Source organism: Vanessa cardui, chromosome 16 (genome assembly GCF_905220365.1).
Source record: "Vanessa cardui chromosome 16, ilVanCard2.1, whole genome shotgun sequence".
In the NCBI taxonomy this organism is placed as follows: Eukaryota; Metazoa; Arthropoda; class Insecta; order Lepidoptera; family Nymphalidae; genus Vanessa; species Vanessa cardui.
This window is the reverse complement of record NC_061138.1, coordinates 8,830,051-8,856,342: the sequence shown is the minus strand read 5'-3', so window position 1 is coordinate 8,856,342 and position 26,292 is coordinate 8,830,051. Positions and strand designations below refer to the sequence as shown.

General features: G+C 31.9%; 2 protein-coding genes across 11 annotated transcripts in view; one reads left to right on the top strand and one right to left on the bottom strand.

The window, feature by feature from the left end:
• Nucleotides 1-26,292, bottom strand: part of LOC124536236 (sodium/hydrogen exchanger 3) — a 42,189-nt gene that overhangs the window by 12,697 nt on the left and 3,200 nt on the right. For 7 of the 10 annotated variants that reach the window (XM_047112730.1, XM_047112727.1, XM_047112736.1 and 4 more), the window contains exons 2-11: nucleotides 13,160-13,424; nucleotides 6,561-6,831; nucleotides 2,415-2,678; nucleotides 1,987-2,212; nucleotides 1,684-1,911; nucleotides 1,320-1,537; nucleotides 966-1,049; nucleotides 497-705; nucleotides 294-419; nucleotides 56-213 (exon numbers count right to left, since the gene is read on the bottom strand). In XM_047112730.1, the coding sequence (XP_046968686.1) occupies nucleotides 56-213; nucleotides 294-419; nucleotides 497-705; nucleotides 966-1,049; nucleotides 1,320-1,537; nucleotides 1,684-1,911; nucleotides 1,987-2,212; nucleotides 2,415-2,678; nucleotides 6,561-6,831; nucleotides 13,160-13,270 (1,895 nt within the window). In that variant the 5' untranslated portion in view covers nucleotides 13,271-13,424. The remainder of the gene's footprint in view (nucleotides 1-55; nucleotides 214-293; nucleotides 420-496; nucleotides 706-965; nucleotides 1,050-1,319; nucleotides 1,538-1,683; nucleotides 1,912-1,986; nucleotides 2,213-2,414; nucleotides 2,679-6,560; nucleotides 6,832-13,159; nucleotides 13,425-26,292) is intronic. The other 3 variants (XM_047112731.1, XM_047112732.1, XM_047112729.1) reach the window with 2 other exon arrangements.
• LOC124536237 lies at nucleotides 3,064-5,694 on the top strand. The gene has a single exon (XM_047112738.1). It carries the CDS (start codon nucleotides 3,171-3,173, stop codon nucleotides 5,508-5,510), a length of 2,340 nt encoding a protein of 779 aa, XP_046968694.1. The 5' UTR covers nucleotides 3,064-3,170; the 3' UTR covers nucleotides 5,511-5,694.

The following is a 26,292-nucleotide window of genomic DNA, read 5'->3' as shown; positions in this document are numbered from 1 at the left end:
TCTAAGGACTCTTAATTTGATGAATTTTAATAAATCGTTAGTTAATAATAAATACCTTCCATTGAAGTTAGAATTAGTATAATTTTTAAAGATTGCTGACATCGACTCAGCGCCGGAAATGTTTCCAATGGTCGAGGCATTCCTTTGCATGTATTCAATGGCGTCTCTCATAGCGAGCTTTGAATAAGTCTCTAGAATCTTTGGCTCAGCTCCCTGAGAATTCAATTAACGAATTAATTCAAATAGAGGTTTGTCTATCAATACTGATCACGCATTTTGATGATGCTTATTACCTGATAGTTCCTTAGCAAGAATGGTCTTATAAATTTATTGTCGAATCGCTTAAATTTATCCCGCATGTGATGATTACCATGTTTTCCCGATATATCTTCTATGCCCGCCATCAAATGATCCATGAACTGGATTTAAACAGAAATTTAGGAAATTTTCATATACCCAATATAATGTATTTTAATTTCAGTACAAATATATTTACCCTCTCGTGTATACGTTCATTCATCGTTGGTTTTCTCTTCTCTGCAGTTTTGACGTTTAATATCTTCACAAGTGGTTTTATTGTTATTCCTTGAATGAATACCGTAAAGTATATAACTGCTATCGTAGTTGTTACGAACATTGGCTGAAGTTTCACTACTTCTGGGTCTATTAATAGCACCAATGCAAATGCGACCGCGCCTCGAAGACCTGTGTAGTAAGAGTAGATTTAGGCCATGGGTGTAGTTGTTTACATAGAATCTTTTATTGCTTGCACACATAAACAAACATGCTAGTATGAAATACTGGCAGTTATTTTAAATGGGTCGATGGTATAATGTAATACCATCGATGTTTGGAGCAAGACAGAAATAAACACGTCTCAATGATCAAGCAGTTTTTGTTATAAAGGTATAGGTACATATATGTATGTGTAAAAATTTAAAAATGCATTTAAAAAAATATATTACCTCCATATGACATGACGAATTTTTCAACGGTATTCAGTTTGTGCAGTCGGAACTTATTTGCTACTGCACTAAATATATAAACACCTAAAAAAACAAATCAAACATTTCAATTTTCTTTCATATGGGCCTAGAACAAGTCTTCATCACCGATTGATTATTATTATTTCATTTAGCTTATCAATACAGAAAATAAAATCAAAACTGCAATATAGAAGAATTCTAAAACTTTTGGGTATCATTCGTTCTAACCTAAAAGTCTACGATACATTTACTTGGACTTTCTCTATCCTTATTGATATACAAGGATTAAACTCTGCTTTATTGTAATTTATAATTTAAATACGAATTCCTCACCTATTATGCGAAAGACTGAGCAAAAAACGATGGTCAATAAGACAAACCAAGTATTCCAATCATGGTTGTTGTTGACAGTCGCCACGCCGAGAAACATGAATATAATTGTTTCAGATGAAGACGATAACATCTTCATCGTGTATTTGATGGTTGTGTGCGATTTGTGCGATATATTCCCTTCCACATAGTTTTTCATTGTTATCCCGCAAAATGTGATACTAATATAAACAAATAATTACGTTAATATCGAACAATGTAATGGTAAATAATTTTAACTCATTAAAAATGTTACACGCATAAGTCTTTTTATTACATTTTCAAGTGTCATTTTATAAGATATTTTTTGTATCAATATGATACTCACGCTAATATTCCGCTCATATGAAACATCTCGGCGTTCAAATATGCTAAATATGCCATAACGAATATAAAAATGGGTTCAATAACTCTCACTTCATTTGTGAAGCGAGTTACAAGGCCGGTGCCAAAGCCCCATATGACACCAATACAAGTACCACCAAGTGCTACTACCAGGAATGATGCAAATCCAGCAAGGAAGTCTGTATACATCAGTCGAGATGCACCCATCTCCCTGAAAATAATAAGTATTCTTTATATCATGTTTCGTGATACTTTTTCACCCATTAAAATTGTGTAGTTAACTTACGTATATGCCTCAAACATATGGTAAAGTACTACAGTAACGGCATCATTAAGTAATGATTCCCCAAATACAACGATATAAAGCACTTCATCTACATGTATTTCTTCAAATACCGCAAGAACTGCAACTGGGTCCACTGCTGAGATCAGTGCTCCAAATAACAGCATGTCCAGTAATGGCGTTGTACATCCAAACATTCCAGTTTGGCCACAAGCCCATAAGGACGCACCTATTAACAAATAAAATTGGTATTGTACAATTCATAAATTAACAAAACACGTGAAATCATTTAATATATGTTTTAATACTATATCAAATATTACTTTGCATCAATAATAAAACATTAAGAAGAACGCAATTATCACTCACAATAAAATCACGTTCAAAAAGTATATATGTATTTGTATTTTTTATATGTAAAACCAACGTACCTATAGTTAAAGTATTAAACACGGTACCAACAACGGCAAACAGCAGAATAGTTCCGAGATGGTCGAAGAACAATCTATTAGGCATAAAGTATCCAGCGTCTAATATAATTGGCGGTAACATGTAGAGAAAGAAAGTGTCAGGTGTGAGCGGCTGTACATGGACACTGTGAGTACTCAAGAGAAGAGCACCAATTAAAACTCCAACAAAGATAAGCAAACATGACTCCGGAAACATTTTCGACAATTTTGGTGCCATGTGAAACCCTGAAAAATAAAAAGACACATTGAATATAAATAAACGAAGCTACATATAATCAATGCGGGTGAATATTTTGTGGCTGAATTACGTCTCCGATGATATTGGACTTATATATTTTATAATATCATATACATATAATCTTACATTTATGTAAAACTAAGTATGAACTACCTACTTACGTACGGATCAAATTTGAAAAATATTGTATTTGCATTTATAATTAAATCTTTTATCATTAAATTCTTGATAAATGAATTATTATATTTTTTTATATGGCCTGATCCTTAAATAATACAAATAAAATTCTTTTATTCAGCTTTTATTTCATTTTGGCCATAGAGCTACTGATAGAAATATGTGACTTAATATATAAGTCAGTGTCAAGATCAAAAAAAACATTGAAAGATTTGTAAAATTTCCAAGTGTCTTCGAGACGAGTTAAAATTGATAATGATATAGTTTTGTTGTTCATTAAATGTTCTACTACGATTTTAGATATGAATAATTCAATCAACTTAAAAAGAAATCATATAAAATCCTTGACAAATTTAGTAGACATTTTTGCTCCTAGAAAGTTTCATAATGTTTATCATTGTCAAAACGCAAAAACTGTGTATGCTACACAAAATAGCAGAGATTGTTGCAATTACAATAATAAAAGAAATCCAAATAGCTACGAATCTACTTTTGTAGAAACACCATTTGTCACAAGTGAAAAATATCATGCTTTAAATAAAAATAGTAGTGACAGATCCGTTATAAGATCAACCAGCACCTTTTTTTATGACTTGGATACAATAATCAAAAGACACTCGTATCATTGTATCCCTCAACTAGCAGTTCTAAGCAATAATATTAATGTGAGCGATAAAAACAATTTAAGTGGATTTAGCGGTAAATCGGAAGCTATTGTTCAAAAATGTTCCACGTTGATTCAACCAAAATTACGTCTACAGGATAGTTTTAATATAAATGTTAAAAAAGTAAAGAAGAAAAACTTAAATAAACCAAACCTTCCTTCGGATATTTGCCTTAATGACAACGATGATGCATATTATGATGCAGGCCTCTTCGCCAGACGTAAACACGATCGAAAGCAAAAATTTTGGTCGTACTCTAAATATCATACGGATTATGATAAACCAGAACAAAAAGAAAAGATATCAAAGAAGAAGGACCGTGGGAAGCGTATTGAAGATCCTTGTCCCTGTCAATTATTTTCGTATGCTTGTCCTTGTACAGATAAAAAGTCTCTGACTGAGCTGGCTAAAAATAACAAATGTTTAACGGTAGTGGATCAAATTACTAGTACTGCAAAATTTGCTTCAGATCAGATAAAACAAAATAAAAGCGGTAAATTGAAAGTTTCTAAATGTGATCAAAATCATGGCAGTAAGCCCATAAATTTTAATGGTCCTGAAACAATAGAAAAAGGTGATATGGAACCTAAAACTCTGCCGTCGCAGAATGTAGTTAGTACTCCAAGAATAAATTATATTAAAGTTAAATCTAAATCTAAGAAGCATATAATTTGTCCAAAATGTAACGAAAAAGTCGAAATTTTAAGCACTACAGAAGAGGAAGATTGTGTGAAGCCAAATAACACCCCCTTAAATGAGAATAATAATCTTCAAGAAAATCTCATTAAGAAAGAAAATAATGACATCTGTAATCATAGTCCGCCTTGCGAATTGATACCAATTTGTCAAATTTTGCCCACTGAAACATACACAAACTCGAAATGTGTAGCAAACGTATCTACTATAAAAAATAACACAAAAATGATAAGAATAACAAAAGCTTGTAGACATCACCCACCATGTACTGTTGTGCCGTCTTGTCAAAGAGCAAATGTTCTTAAAAACAATTGTGAATTTGTACCGCCTTGCTTGCACCACCCTCGATGTATTAATTTGCCTCTATGCGTGCCTTTTGCTAAAAACTTTTATTATGACGAGATTTTAAATAAAAATGAGGAGATTATTAGCACTGATTGCAGTCCACAGCAGAGATATATGTCCGCTTATCAAGGAGAATCGCTCATTAGTACTAAAGACCAACATTACAATACGACACAGAATACGTGTGAATATTTTAGCGAATATTCGCCCAGATTTGCTCTAAATCCTAAAATGACTTGCATACCACCAACATTATCACCTTATTTTCCTAGTCCAATGCCATGTAAGTGTTGTAAGGCTAGTAAATCTTGTCAATACGACTGTATTGATTGCAAGTGCATACCAAATATTGATCTAAAAGACAAACCAAGCGTCGATGCAATAGTATATATCAGAGACGTGGGTTGTCAATTTAGAAATAGGACTTTTTCTCCTCAAGATTCATTGCTTTATTCAAAGACATCTAGCCATTCATTTAACTTAAAGTCAATAAGCAAAACTGCCAAATATTCCAATCATTTTCATACTCTTCGATATGAAGATAAATACACACATCCATTTTCTGGCGAAGAAATGTCTATGTCCATTTTTACAACTTCTTCTTTAGAAATTGATGCTGATTGTCCATCACATGGGAAACAAACTGGCAGAGTGTATACTGCTTTGAGTCCAAAACCAACAGCATCTCCTTTTGTAACTGTTCCTACAAGTAAACCTTGTACAAATCAAGTATTAGCATACTACCTGCCAGCATCTAATAGAACCCGCCAAAAAGTAACCAAAAATGACAAAATTAATAGTCTTTCACATGTAAATGTAAGCAAGACTAAATATAGAAGAAGCATATTGAAAGGAAAACGCAAAAATGTATTTAATGTTAGACGACACAAAAAATCCAGTCCAAGCTCAAAGTATGGATGGCATTCGAGTTCCTAAGCAGTTATTATATTATATGTGTTATTATTGTAAAGAAATTATATAATATTTATCGTTCAAATTGCATTCATATGTATAACTATGTATAATAAGCATTTGTTGCCTTTGTATTTTTATTTATTAAGAAGTTTTTCCATCCAATATGTATATGATGTGTTATTAATACTTATTTTGTAATTTTGATGAGATGCACTAAAGACAAAATCGATGTTTTTTATGTTATTGATAATAAAGCAAAATAATACAGATTGAAGAGCACTTTTGTTTTAATTATAAATTTGAATTATGACGACCATTAAATATTATGTGACGTGAAATGTAAATTAAACCTGTTTTTTCTTTTAACTTAATAAAACGAAAATTTTCTGTATACTTCTAATTGCTTTGTTTTCAGTTTTACAATGTGCGTGTAGTTAAAAAATATTCAACGATCGATATTAAGTACTAGTGTATAGGTGTAGGAAACATCATAAATGTCTTTATATAGCTCTTGTATAAAAATTGTGCCAAAATGACCCATGTTTTTATAAATATATAGAAACATAACTGTAATATTTGTATTGTACATAAGTGTTATTACGTTGTAGCTTAAAGCTAGTTCATACTTAATAGTTACGGAGAAAGCTCTGAAGCTACCTCGAGTCGCATCCTGTAAGTGATACGCCTTGTCTCCAAGCTCTTAAAAGTAATTAATGTGTTGCTATTTTCACTGTTCTAATTCTGTTTTCATCATGAATGACCTACACGTACTAACGGCTGATACTCTGCACGTGTCGATATAAATAGCAACTAATGCGAAACTACTATTAACTAATATCGACATTTGCGTTATTCATACGACGAAATATTGCAGAACCACACGATCTAACAAATTCAGATGTATAATTTTCATAGCGAATTTTATCAAAATCGTCATGAGAATGATCGCATGATCAGGCGCTTTGCAATTTTCCTACTGAAATTACACTACTTAAAACTGTAATCATAACAGAAATCACATACACAATCACATACCATATTCAATTCAAAAATAAAATATAAGAGTCCTACCTATTTTAGCGAGACTGGCAAAGAAAATCCAAACGCCGATTAGGAACGGGGTCTCAACCCTATGGAATTCTACGGCTGCTATAACAAATGTCCTTTCCTTCTTCGGTTTGGCGGTGGTCGTGGTTTCCGTTGTCGTTTCCTGCTGTTGCCGTAGCTGCGTGCCAGGCGGCTCTCCTGGCAGCGGGGCCACCGGGCCCATGGGCCCGAAACCGAGCCCTGGATAAGTGGAGATCCCATCGACTGTTATGGACGGACTCTGTTTTGTTGTGCTCTAAAAATAGATAGGAAATAACGTTAGATTAATTTTTATTTAATTGTTTTATATTAATAAACAAAATCACTGTATGTATAAACCAGAATTTATAGGCAAGGAATCATTTTGAAACTAAACTTAGACAACCTTTTCCAGCCATTTAAATATGCAATAGCGCTAAATTTAACTAATTGAAAAGTGTTTTTTTTTGTAATAATACGTAGTCTTTTATCGTTAAAAAAGTCAATAATATATTTTCGAAAGCCATACTTCATTCGCTATTGTTATCCCCAAAATCCGCCTTTGATTATATTTGCTTAAATCCACAACTAATAGGGTCTTGATCTTCTGAGAAGATATTGAAGCTTACGTTTTAAAAGAATGTTTTAATGTTGTACATGGCTTTTTGCTCTCACGTTAAATAATAAAAGTATAAGTAAAATATATTAAGGTATTATAATATAATGGGAACTAGATGAAAGCCCGGCTTCTCCGCCGCTTAAAATAAATAAAGGTAAAGAAATATTTGCAAGATTATGATTTGGAACAACACTTTCTGAACGCACCCGTAAACGTCAAATATGGCCACCCGTTATGTCATTGCATTTCATGCATTTAATGTTCATATGTAATAACGGTCTCAAATCGTGGATAGATTTCGATCGGTTCTATCGTAGACCTGCAAGAAATTATTGCGTAATTTATGCCTAACCTAACGTACACATTTCACTGACAGGTATAATCAATTGATTGTATTTTTTTTCCAACACCAAAAAAGAAATCAAACTAATATAATTTGTGAAATATCTTGAAGACATTTAATAAATTAAAGAATAACAATGAAACTTTAGACTCTTTAAACATTTTATATAGTTTCGTAATATTAACACCACGCCTTAACACTCTGTTAATTGAGTGTTTCTATTTGTTGACAATATCAATTAAAAATATTTAAAAAGGATTTGACATATTCAAGCGAGCTGTTTTATTGTCCCAAAGCTCATAGAAGCTGTTTTAGTTGAGAGAATTTGAGATAATGGGACATTTATACTTGCACATATTTTGTTACACAAATTTCCCAACAACGTATCTCATTCTCATTATCGCTAATGCCATAACGCTTTTTTGTATTTATTGAAGAGGCTATATACTTTGTAGGCATATAAACTATACTCTATTCTCGACGTAACAGGAAAAAAGCCTAATAAACAACATTTGATCAGCATATTGGCGCGATATTATTTATTGAGATCTTGATTAACCTATGATGTTAACTATGGATTTGCAAAAAAACGACGTTATGAACGTCGACGAAACTGTTAACAGAATGTTAAGAAGTAAACATAAAATGGAAATAAATGTTTAAGTGTATTGTGAATAAAAATATATTAATCATAAACTCTTAGTAATGCACAATATAATTGAGTAAATAATAAATCGCATGAAATACACTAATCTGAGGTTTGTTTACCTTTTTTCCTAATTCCATTGGAATAGGCTATATACAGGGTTATTGGTAATTCGACGTACCAATTCCTTTTAAGAGGAGATATACTATTTGCAATAATTTTAATCCCCATATGCATAGTGCAAAAGTGAAAAAAAGCCAATTTTTGAATTATCGCGTTTTTTAGATATTTTCAAAATATGCCAAAATTACAACTTCAAAAATGTATTTAAAAAAACATATCGATTAAAATCTATTTTTTTCTTTTTCCGTTTTCTTAGCTTTCCAAAAATGTATAAAAACTAGGGATTTATTTCAAAGCAACCGAAATAAAGTGATCAGAAAGGACGCTGGTGGAAATTCGTATTCGACCATCGTTGCTATTGTAGGTACTATAACCCTGTATAGGCTTTTAAATAAAACTAGTTATAACGGATTTTAATCGCGTATATTAAATATTTTAATATAGACTGTCCGTCTGTCTACCCGTGACCACGAACGCTGTAAAGTGCTGGAAACGTCGGGATGTCCAAAATATTTAATATACGCGATTAAAATCCGTTATAACTAGTTTTATTTAAATGTGTAATAATCGCGAAAATTTAAGACACCTGTATAGGCTGTTTGTCACTTGATTCTATAAGCAGTATTGTCTATTTTGAACAGCTCATTTAGGCCCTCTTATATTTAGTTTACAAATCATAAAACTTTTGAGTAAAACTTAATGTACCTAATAGATAAATAAGTGTAATAAAACACGTTTTTTTATAATATACCAGAATGGGATTAAGTAATTGAATACAATAAGGATTATAGTATAATTTTATATTTACTTCCTTTTTACGACGTAAAATAACAGATCTCCAGTTTCAGCTGTTAAAGCTTAATTTTATAAGATAATAAAAAAGAGAGCTAACTTTTAATAGATATTCTTATTGCATCTATGTAATACAGCCCCTATCATAAAGGAAAATCTATTATATTTAATTATAATCTATACAGATTCATAATATTTTATACATATGTAATTGTATTTATATTTTTCTTTTACTGTTTACTTACATTGTCTTTCTTACCAATATTATAAAGATAGTTTATAAGGATGTCACATCTTTGTTACTCTTTAACGCAAAAACAAATGAACTGATTTGGATGAAATTTGAAATAATGATAGCTTAAATGTTGAATTAACACATAGGCCACTTAACATCTGCCCTTCTTATCCTATATATTTGTACATAAACATACTATACTTTCATTTTATGAAATTTCATAGCCTAAATTATTTTTTTTCTAAATATAATCAATGCAATAAATAAAGTATAGATCATTATCCATAATTTTGGTAACTTATTTAAACCATTGTTTAAATTCTGCGGAGTGAGGCTGAATTCTTGCCAGCTGCAGATTGTATCTTGACCTTTCTGCAGACACTTTGCCGGTTCATGTGACCTTGGCAATAGATATTCATTAGACTTATCTTTATACATTTTGCACCCAATAAACTCTTGCAATTTTATGGACTTATGATAGGCATAGATACAATACTTCAAGAATAACTATTATAAGAAACATTAAAACTTTCTATTTTAATCTTAAAATTATTCAATTTTACCTATACAGTCTAAAGAGTATATGATTTCATAACTAGGTATATCTTCGTTTTGGTAACAGCCTGTATGTTTCTTACTGCTGGTGTAAGTCCTTCTTTTTTGGAAAAGATTTCGAGATTATTCTATCACGCTCCTTCTACGATTTGAATGCTTACACATCTTATATATTTTCTTCGGACACAAGTAGGTTCATCAAAAAAACTTCCCTCGCCGGCGAGCACGAGAAATTGCTTGCTACAGTGTCGTTATATATAAATTCTATCTTCAGCTATGTCGACTCAGATTCAATCCATATATTTTTTTAGATAAATCTATTGATCATGATGATTTCTACCGACAAGGCGCTATCCAATTCGGAGTCTAAATAGATCCGATTAGTTAATCTACCGCAAGCCAGCAATGCTTCATATCAACAGGTATAAGACAAATAATAATAAAAAGCAAAGGTGAACTCACGTTTAATTACAACCAAAGCTAACTTGGAATGAAGATGAGAGCTAAATGAGGCAAATTTATCCAAAAATTTTGACTACCACTGTTTTAATAATTCCTTGAGATAATTTTCTCAACAACTCTCAGCACCGCGGTATCTACTAAGCAGAATAACTATAAGATCGATGGGAAGGCAACGGGATAGAGGTCAAGCATGGAACAACTTGAATACACATATTCCAGGTACGGAAGTGTTACTGCTAACATCCAATCTACGGACTGCTAATGAGAACCTCTAGATAGCAAAACCTTGGGATTCGAACCTCCGTCCTTGATATTTGCAGTCATACAAGCTAGCCACCTTAATCAATCAATCAGTCCTATATCTTATTGGTCGTGTATTTCCATAAATATTGATTAAACTTATTTTATTGGAAATTATCAAAGAGACAGAGGCAGAGATTACTGTTTCATATCAAATAAATTAAATTTCTTTTTATGATTGCATTGCGATCAAAGAAAATATCGTAACCAACGTCATAAAATGGCAATGCATTAGGCATGCTAGAAACATATTGTGTCAGTTGAAATCCTGCCACGTGTTTTGTCAATGTATCGATCAATCCACAGCGGAGCGGTAGACTAAGCTCCAAGCCAATAGAACGCCTGAACCCAGAAGTGAAATTTATTACTGTAGACCGGTATGCTATTTATTACTATTACCTTCGCACGCTCTATTACAGAGGTTTCATGTCAATATTATATGCAAAAAGAAATTAAAATGCATTAATGCAGCATGGTGAAATATCCTTTAAAACTTGTCTTTAAAGGAAAAAATGTCTTTATTAAGTAGTTGAACCTTTAATGATCGTTATTTTTATTGTTCGGGTTTATTGCTAAATATACTCATATTATTCTACATTAGCATGCTATCGATCTAATATCTATTCAATTATCTTTAGTCAATGTTCATTCAAATTGTCACATGAACTTGTAACAATCTAATTAATTTAAATCCAACTCTTATTTATTGACCTAAAAAAAATCATTTTTTTCTTGTTTGTCATTTTCTATGACAAATAAAAAAACCCTGAGCGGAGATGCCCCAGTGGTTAGAACGCGTGCGTCTTAACGATGATTTCAATTTCAATCCCAGACAAGTACCTCTATATATATAGGTGCTTAATTTATGTTTGTAATTCATCTCGTGCTCGGCAGTGTAGGAAAATTTCGTGAGGAATCCTGGATGTGTCTAATTTCATCGAAATTCTGCCACATGTGCATTCCACCAACCCACATTGGAACTGAGTTGGAATATGTTCCAAACCCCTTTCCTTAATGGAAGAGGAGGCCTTAGCTCAGCAGTGGGAAATTAACTGGCTGTTACTTTATGTTCAATATAAAAAAGTAAATAAGAGGCAATCGTTTATTTTCACAGTGTGCTATCAAGCATGACCTGACCAATTAAATTTATTAATTGAATTCACCTTTAGAACACACGTGTTCCCTTACATTTTGTTTCTTTTTCAACAAAGGCATTTTATTTGTTTCTGGAATATCACAAAAGACTTACTGGACTACGAACTCAAGTAACAGAAGTAATTAGCTTGTGTTGTTCTTTGTACCAATTTTATGACTATCACTATTTCTCACAAAATCTGTATACATACGCTATGGAATATATATTGAAATTGTTACCATAGATAACCTAAATATTCGCTTTTACAGTAATGGTGATATGAAACTTGTATATTGCTTATTGTGGCATAATTTTACACATATCAAAGGTTATCTAATCGATTACTATAATGGTCCGTGAATATATAAACTGTTTTGGATTTAAAAAGTAATCTTTATTCTTATTGAGAATATATATTCAATTGAATATTTTTAAGTTTGACTTATTATTCTTCATTCGCTTTGCCACTAAATAATAAATATTCTAGAATGTACATTAAAATGTATCAGCGAAATGCACCCACGATTTTAAATGTTGAAACATAAAGCTACATGTGTAGGTACAATGCATTATAGAGTTCCTCAAAACTATACGTTATTTTTAGACCTGAGATAGCCCAGTGGTTAAAACGCGCGCATCTTAACCGATTATTTCGGGTTCCAGCCCAGACAAGCACCACTATATATGTCTGTTTAATTTGTGTTTATAATTCATCTCGTGCTCGGCGGTGAAGGAAAACGTCGTTAGAAAACCTGCATGTGTCTACTTTTATCGAAATTCTGTAACATGTGCATTCCACTAACCCGCATTGGAACAGCGTGGTGGAATATGTTCCAACCCTCTTCTTAATTGGAGAGGAGGCCTTAGCCTAACAGTAGGAAATTTACAGGCTGTTGTTGTATTAATAAAGATTAAATATCAACATTTGCTTAAATAGTGCATCTAAATACTTTATACGTCATTTTAAGAACACTTTTAGTAGGTTGGCATATACGTACGTACAATTTACCAACCTACGAAATATTCATTGTAACTTTTCTTCAAAACGTCTTTACTTGAAAATTGATTAATATTAACGGCCGATAGTGAAAAAAGGGCTGGCAATACGGATTGCTTACGTAGCGTCCTCCTAGTGTCTTATTCTTTCGCGTATTTCTTTTTAAACTCTTATATCATTTTCAACTTTGAAATTGAATCAAATAAAACATGCTAGAGGAACTGAAAACACGACGAACGTTCTTGAATAATGTAACATACAGGTTTAGTATATTAATATAATTAATTTGATAACAGATAACATTATAATTTCAAATAGTAAAGTCTCGGCCACTTACTGTCGTTGATTTACAGTACACACATACAGATATAGGTAATATATTAAAAAGATATACTCACTTCGATAGGACTCGCCACCGCAACAGCCAGGAAAGCAGCAACAGCCAAGATGTAGATGTAATGCCTACATGCTCGCCGGCTCAGGTTCACTCCATGCTTGAGGGAAGTCATCGTCAAACTCGTTTCACCTCATAGATATGATTTAATTGATAAAACACATTTACTCATATAACTTTACGGTCCCACTGTTTCAACATAATATTTAAGAATACACCTTACATTTGACTCAAGCTAAAGTATTATGTGTGTAAAGTTTTATTGAGCTCTGGCTCGCGATCAAATTATTTACCATTAACCGTTTCGAATTTAACATTCACCATGCTGATAAAAATAGCTACCAGAGTCTCTGTTTAATGGCAATGCCAAGGGTTTTGACATTTGTTTCAGTTAATACAACCTCATACAAAGTCGGTGCGTATATTTATAAGCGTGTATCACTTCTATTCGTATGTACCTATACCTTGGGTATTTACATTTATAAAAAAAAGAAAAAAAAAACAATTACAATAAAACGCATTAGTGACATCAACAAACCTTCCAATGTGAGTAATCGTAATGCACGTGTAACAATAACCAATCCGAGTATAATGTTAATAGCTATAGCTATCAACATACCTACATGTATTATTTATTATAACTCTGAACGAGATTGTGAAAAACTATCACTTTGGCTATTTGGCTTCTTCGATTAATTATTCATTTTTACTGATTAGTGAAATTACAATTAAGGAGCCCTTTCTATTTTTGTACTCTGTGGAACAGTTTGGTATATTTGACTAATACTGTACTATTTGTTGGTGTTGTCAAATAAATAAATAAATATTGTTTATTCAATATACGATTTTCGACATTCACGATTACAAATTAGTAGTCTTGATTTATACTAAACGGGTGAAATTGCGAAGCGTAACTACTAATATTATAAATCGTAACCTTCTACGAAACGCGCCTCATTTTCTGCTGGCGTAAAAAGTATTATGTATGTTTGGGTTGATATTATTTTTCACTTAGATATTACAATAAAGAACTTTAATTTATATCCATGGATAAAGCTATTAGACGTATATAAATAGAAAAACAACTTCTATGTTTTTAAATTAGGTAATATCCGACTGTAACTATCTATCACTTTGATGCTCATTAAAACTAGGACCTGTGGCTAATTTCTAACAAACAGACGTTTAGAAATAACATTAAGGACATTTAGATTCTTACAGGCATTTGCAATGATAAATGTTCGGTTCATGTTTTGAAGAATGAGGCTAAGTGTTTGGGAGCGACTTAGTGGCGACGAGGCGCCGCAATGCCTCGCCTTGAGACACTACAGGACATTTTTAGTAAGTTTAACCTTGGTCGTGTCAACTAAGAGAAATATTTATAAATAAGATTAGCGAAAGAATAATGTTTTACTCATGGGAAACGTTGTTTTTATTGTTTATAGGAAACTAGCGACCCGTTCCGGCTTCGCACGCGTGCAATACTGATACTAAATATATAGCAGATTTTTTCTTGTATCTTTACTATATTGTCTATATATTTTGAACAAAACCTTCGAATCACTCTATCTATTTAAAAAGAACTCATCAAAATCCGTTGAGTAATGTTAAAGATATAATCATACATAGGGGAAAATAGCAGTAAGCGACTTTAATGTTGTCTTAAATTTTCGCGATTATTACACATTTAAATAAAACTAATTATAACGGACGAATCGCGTATATTAATTATTTTTAAACATCCCGACGTTTCGAGCACTTTGCAGTGTTCGTGGTCACGTGTACGGTCTACCCGTTATAATTAGTTTTATTTAGTAAGCGATTTTGTTTTATACTATGTAATGATGATAATGATTTATATATTTTTTATATTTATGCCTTTCTCGGAGTCATTTTATTTAGGTAGTGTCTATTGTCCGTCCCTAATCATATAATGCTATAAACTTGTTAATCTTTTTTTTAAATTATTAATTTCAAATTCGGAACGCGATATATGTTACTTTCCTTTCAACATTTCAAGCAAATACATATTACGTAACAGTTACGTATAATAAATATCATTTCAGACGCGAAACCGAAACAATACTAGCAAACTATTTAAATTAAATGTACTTCATATAATAGCAACATTAACGCTGAAGTCGTTCAGACACGATGCTTTGCAAGAGAAATGTCAACTACAGAACCTCTCGTACAATCACCAAGAGAGCTGTAGCCTCGTTTCACAATCAAATGCCCTTCAAAGAGGACGAAATTAAAACGATTCATAAACACGTGTACCACGTTGCTGGGGAATACAATGAAGTGCTTGCCATCGACACGCAATATCAGCAACAAACTTTTTAAATTTAATTAATTAGATAATGCTACAATATATAAAAACTAATTTTGACATAAAAAATAACAGAAATTCTTTTGTAGCGCAAACTTAAAGTAACTACTGACGACGGTTTCGTGCAGTCTGGGTGGTACAATAATACTCTGTATTGCTCAGTTCCGGTTTGAACTCTGAGCAAGTCAAGTTAATATCAGAAAAAGAATATAATATTATCACATCCGGTAATGGTGCAAAAAGCTCCATAAAAAGGGTTAAATTAAATTAGGGTCAACAGCTTTACACAGTTCGAAAAAAAGACTGTAGAATTTATGATGAGTGGTTGGTACCTACCCAGATACGCATGTACAAATCCCTACCACTAAGCTCCAATTATATAACAAAACAGTGATTATTACAATACTACAGCATCTCCCTAGTTAGGACGCATTATGGTCTTAATTTTCACTGTTCTTATTAACATTTTATTCCCTTGCACACTAATTTATTATCATTGAGTGTTTTGTTTATAATTATAAGACATTTCATGCCAGAAACGATTAGTTTAAATGATGCATATATTATATAGAATAAGACTTGAACATTAGGTTTCGTACCAACAAATGTCAGTAGTTATTTTTAAACACTTTCCGCTGCATATTTCGCCAACGCGCAAAGCCACCAAAAGACGATTGCAATTTACCATTTTATCCAAGTAATTATAATATAAATATTTCAAAACAAGACGAACTTATTTATTGTGGAATTTTCTAGGTTTTATTACGAACAAAGCATATTGCGATCGTGATTACTCTCAGAGTAATAGAAGATAACTACGTTCTAACACGCGACACATTTGAAGGTAATCAAAGTTTACACCAGTTAGTATGACTTTATATAAAACTAGAGCTTACATATACAAACATAATGTAGAGAAAAAAAATTGTTACTTGGGCTTCGTCCTCCATTACAATTAGATAAATAACATAGCATCGCAAATAAGACTATTTTTGTAATATAAACTATAACTTGGTGGTAGGGCTTTGTGCAATGCCATCTGGGTAGGTTATTATTATTATTAGGCCCACTCATCAGTTATTCTACCAAATAACAGTACTCAGTATTGTTGTGTTCCAGTTTGAAGGGTGAGTGAGCCAGTGTAACTACAGGCACAAGGGACATAACATCTTAGTTCCCAATCTTGGTTGGACATTGACGAGGTAAGGAATAGTTAATATTTCTTACAGCGTCATTGTCTAGGGGTGATGGTGACCACTTACCATCAGGTGGCCCATATGCTCGTCCGCCAACCTATACCATAAAAAAAATATTAATTAAGAGATGATAAGTGTAATGCAATACCAATTGAAATATTATCAACTTATTTAAGTTATTGTGATTAGGCTAGCGTTGTCCTGATGGTGGAAGAATTAAGATTATATAATTTTATATTAAAGTAACTCGAACATGAAAATTTATTGCTTTCCTTGAGCTCTTTCGAGTCACATAATATAAAACCTTATTTTAAAAATAAAATATTTGTTTATTATTATTGATTACATAGAGCCAGAAGGACACAATGTATTAAATACAAAAATTCAAACTTAGTAGATAAAATTATTAGATAATCGCCTCTACACGGTTTACAGTAATTGGATTTGGAAAGATTATATTGACTCAATTTTTAAGCTAATTTGTTTTTAATAGAATATGTAGTAACACCAGTAGTATCACTACTCAAACATTTATTTTTATAATAACGTTAACCTTATTTAGCTAGATATAGATAGATATAAAAAAGATAAAATAGATATTATTAATAAATCTAATTCCTTTTTGCCAGCATTAATCACAATAAATTTGATTTTAACCAAGACTAACCCTTGTATTCAAATGTACGCTAAAATAAATCGGATACCCGGTTTTTCGTAGAATCTTGGTGATAGGAATTTGTCAGTTACACCTACACTGCTAAAAACCCTTGACAAATCATAAAAAGTAAATCAGCCCTGAGTCTCATCTATTTTGACAAATACTTTCAAATTTCTATGTCATTCTTCCTTTCGCTCCATATTTTCTTACTTACGGTTTATAAGAGAATAGAGATCATATTTTCTTATACACTATCTATGCAATGTAATTTAGTCCACACAGCGTTCTTGAAAATATCTTTAAATCGTTTACAAGGGGGCCTTTCCATTTAAAACCTATGGTAATGTGATGATTGAATTAGAAATATCTCAATTATAAGATTATATGAAATAAAAAAAGGCAGTTTATTTTATTTTTATTATAAAAAAGTATTAAGCCGTAAAGCCTTCTCAAAAGTATTGTGAGTGTAAGTGATTCCTATTTTTACCAAAGATCTGAGACAAAACGTTAGTCTTTTATATACTTTACTACTGTTGGTCTATTAAGTATTCTCCTTATTAAACGATAGAAACGAAACGTATAATTATATCTAAGTATAAAAAATATAATTTATAAGACGAAGTTGATAAACGTAAGAAATTAACTATTCACGAGAAAAGTCTAGTGCGCACCACACGTGACTATTAATACGCTTACCCGCTGTAATGACGTGTCACATACGTAGGAATCGAAGGGTGGTTTGTACCTGTGTCAACGCGTCATGCACACATGTATAATTTAGGACAACAGGTAAACAAAATAGTATAGTAGTATAGGCTAATTAACAAAGTATTCTGCCCAAATAAATTTTAATTTGCTTAAAAATTTTTAAATATATATAAAATATATTCCAAAAAAATACCCTTTGGTGGTAGGACTTTAGCTAGCCCCTCTATGACACTATACAAGGCATATTTGGTATTTTAAAGGATGAGTAAGCAAGTAACAAATTGTAACAATAATTTAAAAAAATTCGGCTCCTTTCTTACGCGAAATGGTGATCTCTCACCATCAGATTCCTTATTTGCCAGTCCGCCTACCTAAACTATAAATAAACAAATATCTCTACCAATATCACTAGAAATATTTGGTTTCATGGTATAGCGGCATAAATTGTAATCGAATAGGCAATTATTGCTAACATAATAACACTGTACGAAACAGGCATTCTGAAGTAAGCACGTGTATTTAACTCAGAATATTACGGACCTTACTTATAGCCTCATGACCTATTTGTAGTTAGCCCTCAGTACATTGTAGCAAATAGGTCGATACTCAAACTCTTTGATTAGCATTGTATGGTAATATCGCCTCATGCTTGCCAAAATAGTATAAGCAAAAATAATTATAGTATTAGAAAAGTACCCGAGAAAGAAAGTAAAACAATTTTCTCTAGCATTTTGTATTTGTATACTAATATAAAGCCAGCGAGTTTATTCGTTTGTTTGAACTTGTTATATCAGGATTTACTAGTCTGAAAAACTTCTGACGGTTGATAGCCCATTTATTGCAAAAAGTTATAGATTACTAGGCTACAGCCCACGGGGATACAGTAGATACAGTAGATGTAAGTAAATGTACAACGGTAGTAAAACCATGGAGGTTAAATAAGTTGAAAACCTTCTTCTTAAGAATTATTACAACACATGAAGGTCTACGTAAAAAAAGCGCAAAAGCAAAGTGATCGAAAAATTTAAAAATTACATAAAAGTACAATAAGATAATCAACGAATAGAAAACAATTAGTAATGATATATACGATTACAAAATGTCGTATAATATAATTCATTGTTACCATTTAAAACATAACAAAGAAAAAAAAAATAACAAACAACAAATTTAGAATACTACCTATTAATAGATTGTTTTAGATTTTTTTGAATACAATTTATTTGTGTCGTGAATATTAATTAAAAAAAGAAAATAATAAAGTTTTTATCAAAATGACTGCATAGCATGTTTCTATTATTTAACGTGACGTAATATTATGTCCGTGTAAAGGAACTGTTTCTTCTTAAGCGCTTAACAACCGTTTACTCCCTTAGAACCCTTTACCTACATCAACGTTATACCGTCTAGACGTTTGTTAAGTACTTACAATTAAACTAGCTAAAGGAATTCTGTAATTATAAGCTATGTACAAATGAAATTACTAGATGTGTCAAATAACGCCGATCATTTAATGAACTAATATTAGTTCTAATGAACTACAAGAATAAAAACACGCATTGACCTATAGTAATATATGGGCTGTGGTATTTTTGAGTCGAGATAGTTAGAACGCGTGCATCTTAATCGATGATTGCGGGTTCAAACTCTGCCTGAGTTTGAACCGCTGATTCATGTGCGTGTGAGTTAATTTTTCTTTATAATTAATCTCGTGCTCAGCGGTGAAGGAAAACATCATGAGGAAACCTGCATGTAACAAATTTCATAGAAATTCTGCCACATGTGTATTCCACCAATGCGGGTTGCATTGGAACAGCGTGGTGGAATATGTTCCAAACCTTCTCCTCAAAGGGAGAGAAGACTTTTAGGCCAGCAGTGAGAATTTACAGGCTGTTGTTGTTGTTGTTGGTATTTTTGAAGTACAATAAACACATTTTATTGAGTAGAGCAAAATATGACTCATAATCATTGACAATGTTCTTACTATGAATTAAACATTTTTCTATATAAGTATGAATTAAAATTAATTATTTGTAAAGTTTATTTGGCAGAAACGCCTGTTTCTCATAGTGAAAAACAATAAAATCACGAGGTAAATCAAATAAAAGTAAGAAACAGGAACTGGAAATGACGTATTTTTTTGCACACCTCCGTATTACTTTGGTTGATTCTGTGAAAATTGGTCCATTGTTGTTTATATTATTTTTTATACAATTTTAGACCTTGAACTTTAAATACCTAACAGCTTAATTTAGCGAAAAATACTTTAAGCATGGTCTTATAAATTGAGTACTTTTAAAGAAGTATCGCTCTTAGCTCCATGATTTTAGAGGTCAAATCGTGCTGACAGTGCGCAGGCTTTAGAGGTTTCAATGTAGCTCATTCATTACCAACGTCACATAAACGACTTGATGCGGTAATTAAACGTGACTGCGGCTTGACGAGGGATGGAAAATATTTTAGAAGCTGTTTTGTCTACACACAGTTTCAGTAACGATTAAAAATGCTAGTCATTACTGAAATTGCTAATAAATAATACCAATCAGCTGACATTATTTACGACAAAAGCAAATTTCCATTTAAATATATCAGGATTATGATTTCAGTGTAAGCAAGGGCATAATATATGTATTTTTTATTTTTATAAAACAGGTGGTCGAAGAAGCCCCTGATGGTAAGTGGTCACCATCACCATTATATCGCCAAATCGCTACCAACCTTAGGAGCTAAGATGTTAAGTATCTTAGCCTACAGTCGCACTTTAAGCAGGAACACAAAAGCATCTAAGTATTGCTTTTTGACGGTAGAATATTCGATGATACTTGGCTAAGTAGGTCTTTGTGCAAGCCCGTTTGGCTAATCGAGCTTGCACAAAGACCATCAAAGAATTTTTTATTATTCTTATTTTTATAAAAATCCGTATGACACATTTCAATTAATCGATTAATAATTATTATTTACTTGCATTGAATGGTGTCTTCTTAATTTGTGTACTATATTACTACACTATTTGAGGTCATCAAATTTCAATATATACATATATTGTAAAAGTAATTCTACATTTGTGAATATAGACTCTTTATTATTATATTCAGTTCACCTTTATTGTATAATAAAATAAAATCTCCTTTGTAATATTTATAATTAAATATTAATAAACGTAAAATTATTATTATATTCAGCGTGGGCAGATGAAGTTACGCTCTGCGCCATTTTCCAGCGTTAAAATTAAATATATTTTTCCATATTTTGTGAGATTAACATCTAAAAATACTTTATTGAATAACGTTATTTTTAAAATATATTTATTTATTGATATAAGAACGAAGCAAAGTTATCAGTTTTATGTCGTTCATTAGTACTTTGATTTAAAATGTTTAAATGGTGAGAACTTCAAAAACAATTTATTATGATCAATACTAATACGTATAATAAATATGAAAGTAACTCTGTCTCTCAATCTGCCTCTATGTCGAATTCTTACAGAACCACTGAACAGAATTTGATGAATTTGTGACTTAGCTAGTTTGAACCCAATGGAATGGAACAAGTCACCTTTTTATCTGAAACGAGTCCCTTAAACGTTAACAAAACCGCGAGCGACAATTAGTATGTTTATAAATATATATTATAAAAATGTTTCAAAATTTAATAAGACATATCTTATGACGTCAAAACATGACGTATAAAAGCACTTCGAACATCATTATAGCTTTTGTAAGCTAGAATTACGCAACCTGTATTTGACTACTCAGAATGATTCCAACATCGTGATGACCGCGTCGTTGTCCAAAACACCCTGACATTTCAAGTCACATGATCTGATAGCTAAGGCTTTCAATGAGGAAATACCAAGGCAATGAGGAAAGGCCGTACCCTAACTAACTTCGACCAGTCCGGAAGAAGCCAAGGGAACAAAGGCAAAAGCTTTCAAACGGAAAACAATCTTGTCATAATTGCATTCCTCGTCATTTGAAAGAGTGACCATCCAATCAGTTGGGTCTCGTTGCTAAACAAACCTTGATGGATTTAATTACATTCTTTAGAACTGAAATTCATAATAAGTCAGTGAAAGCGACATTCATAAAATCAATAACGACTCTTCCGTAGCGCACCTAATTAATATTGTATATTCTATTAGATGAGTATGAAATGCGATTACTAGTTGGCTGGGATCGTTCTTTACTTTGCATTTATATTTTAAGACCCATGAAGATTTACAAGTTTGTAAACAATCTTTATATAAAAAATTAAGGCGGAGGGTTAAGGCCTCCTCTTTCATTAAGGAGAGGGTTTGGAACATATCCAATTTGTATTACGATAGTTTGAGTCACGAAAGGACTTAAGGTCCTTTTTGAATTTGAAAATGTGGGTAGCCATTTTAGTGCTTTATTTTTCTTATTAGTTTCATAAATTACAGCGGTAAAGCTGCAAGTTCAGTTAATCATAATATAATCTTAAATAATCAAATCCAATAAACAAATAGGGTTTCAAAACATCCTAAACCAACATGACATTGTGTTATAATTTAATAGTATCAGATTGTAATACGATAAAATTGTATTACTATTTTATCCGTTTGTTACGATTAGTTGTCTCCGTAGCGACCTAGGCTCGTGAAATCACACTACTTAGACATCTATGATGCAAGGAAGAAATCACAGTACCCTGTAGTCGTATTCCACCAAATATCCAATGCATTTATTTGACTGTGTAGAGCACGAAACGCATGAAAGCATTACCGGTTAATAATAGTAGAACTCTGCTTCATACTTCAAACAAATAATTCAACCTTACTTTTAATATAAAAGGCATTATATTGATTGCTCGTGACATTTTGAAGTTGTCAGGAAACAAGAAAGGTATGACCATGTAAAGAATATATGGAGCTGAAATGGACCAGTGGTTAGAACGCGTGCATCTTAACCGATGATTGAGGGTTCAAATCCAGGCAAACACCACTATTTATTTTATTTAATATATATATAATTTGTTTATAATTCATCTCGTGCTCGGCGGTGAAGGAAAACATCGTGAGGAAACCTGCATGTGTCTAATTTCATCGAAATTCTGCCACATGTGCATTCCACCAACCCGTAGCGTGGTGGGATATGTTCCAAACCCTCTCCTTAATGAAAGAGGAGGCCTTAACCCTCCGCCTTAATTTTTTATATAATATTTCCAGGAATCACTTTAGGATCATTTATCTCCTCTGACGGAGAGGCTCAGCTCCACAGCATACGAAGTTTGAAAAGTTAGTTAAGTTTAGTTCTTTTATGCAGCTAACTGATGTTGATGCTGCCAATTATTATTTATAGCAATTATAGTACTTTCAGTATTCATATTCATAGTATTTTATCTTTTCGTCTTTTTTGCTTTGTGATAACGCTACAGATATTTTTTAGATTGTGCTTCAAAAAGTTAAATTAGTTCATAATACGTCTACAACGATGTTATATATATATTCACAGTATAGAATTTAGACACGAGGAGCAGAGGTGGTAAACTTATAACGCCTAGCTTCTGTCTTCGCAAAGTCAATCCTTCCTGGATCACGGTATTACATATATTCTATAAGAAGATTCTCAAAAATTCTCAAATAAATCTCACGTCAAAGAACATAATAAATAATGCTAAATGCATAGTACTAAATACAATTATCGTATTATGATTTAATAGAAAAAATTGTACCTATAAATATTTTCCGCACATGCTTGAAAGTTTCCGATGAAGTACTAAACATGAAAAAGAAAATTAAATTAAAAGACGAAATTAGTTCGATTTAAATTTTAAATGAAACCGATACCATTTTAACATATCTACTTTAGAATTAAAAAAAAAAACCGACGAAGAAATTAGTAAATTAAAAATTACTCGTAATTCTAGATTATATATTTGATAATCAAAAACAAATAACCTTAGTTTCTTAACTATTCGTAACATATAATATAATATAATAATATATTTTTAACATATAATTTATAGTAGAATTGGACATAACAATCATTAATTAAGAACTTAGAATTATATTCTACGAATTTCAGGGTTTTGTGAGATAGGAAAAATGAATGAAATGATTCATTCTATAATAGACTCTGGATTAAAAACCGATAATGAAGAAAAAGGGCCTTTCTTATATAAAACAAGCTGGAATGGTTCATAAGAAAAATGATTCTCATACAATGAGTGGAAACTCATTCTGTTGAACGTTTAAAAATAGACTCCAATGCATATGCTCGTGTTTTCCATTTGCCCAACCGACTGTGTCAGATTGCGGACTGTTTGTACACGTTGATAATATCTATAGACACTCAAAGAATTAATAAATACCTACTTGTATTTTAATTAACCATACCGTAATTTTTATGTATAACAATAATAAACTGTTTGCAAAATTACGAGCTCGTAAACAAAAAACCAATCTCATTGTTAATATTTGTTTGATAATTAATTTTAATTTTATAATCAAATTTATGTTCATTTTGATTAAATTTAATAGAATTCCAAGCGCTGCTAAGGAAAAGTTAAAAAAGTTTCAATTTGTGATTTTTCGGTAAAATGGTATTAAAAAAATTTAAAAGATTTGGAGATGACAGCTAAGGTAAAAGGATTATTTTTGCTAATATTGCAGCTCACATTCGTCTGAACTTGTTAGAATTTAACTTTATGGTTTTTGCGGAATAAATTCGCAGTCCACAGTAACTACATTCATTAGCTCTTTGATGGTCTGCGGAGCCGAGTGTTCACTAGTCGCTTCAGAACATCACAGACATGCTCTATGAGATTGCGCTCGCGACTTCGACCTGATCATTTCAAACAACAACTACCCACTATCATATCGCCAAACTAGTGGGTGCGGGCGCTGTTGATATTGATATTGAATTTTCGTTGATGCCGTCGATAATGTATCAGAAATCAAAACTTGGTTTTGTATTGATGTCCAGTCAGTCTATCTTGGTTTTGTATTGACGTCTATCAAATTTATCCCTATCCAAAACCTAAGGTGTGATTAAGTCCGGTAGGTAACTAGATTCTGACTGAATAATTTAGGACCATACGGCGACTATCGCTTATATTGACGTCCTCCCGGCCATCCATAGGATAATTTACACATGAGGTACCACGTACGAAGATTTTTAATTTTTCAACGTATGTCAGGCCAGAAAATTACTCTGGTGGTTCAGCGCATGGCGTTCTGTCAGAACCAAATTCAAGTAAAATAATGCTGCCAGTGGCTAGACATCTGAATAGCTGATGTTAATTTATAAAAATGTATTACATTTTTATAATTGTTTTCAACAAAAATCAGCCGGAGTCAAAAGTTTAAATTGGGAATATAATTTTTTAAACACCACCACACAAACTTTTATAGCAGAGCATAACATATTCAAAATTATTTTCGTATTGTGTCAGAAACAATCCAGACAGTAGGTATACCGTATTTTTTCACAAATAACTGTATATAATCCAGCGAAATCTAATAAACTTATATATAAATAGTATTTTATCTCTTATTATTATAGCTATAAAGATGCAAATTGTTATTAAGAAGTATTTGTATTCATGCAGCTCAACGTAAGTTTTGTAGTCTTTAAAACTGCAGTGCATTGACCCGGTGGTGTCCAGACTTATTGTTAAGTACACTAGTCTAGCGTAAGTTTATGTTTTGTAAAATGTATCTAATCCTACGGGATTATTGCAGAGTTTAAAAAAGAGATTAAAGATAGCTATCTGCCCTGATAGATACATAAAATAATATAGTCTAGGACCCCCTTAATAAAATGGAACAGTTAACTACTGGTACAATAAAATAAAAGTTTAGTTTTATAGTTATGTTGAACAATAAAAGTCTTCATGTGTTTCATTGCTGAGCAAAATCACTTCTGTTTTAAAGCGTATTTCTGCTCTAATGCAGTACAGAGTTGACGTACCTACAATGTACGATGACAATAATATGTATTTGACGTATGCAGGTTTTTGCACAATGTAGTCCTGCACCGCTGAGCAGGAGAGAATTTCAAAATACAAATAAAACTAAAACCTGAAAATTCACTGATAACATAGCGGCGATGACTAAATGATTAGCTTCGTTTTCCAATGAAATTCAATCCGTTGTTTTTACAAGCCTTTTTTTTATTCTCATATATCTAGTATGAAAGCGCCAAATTTAGCTTGATTGGACTAAAATTTTGTAAATACTTTGAATGCTGGGATTGCTCTTACACGGCCAAATCACTGAATCG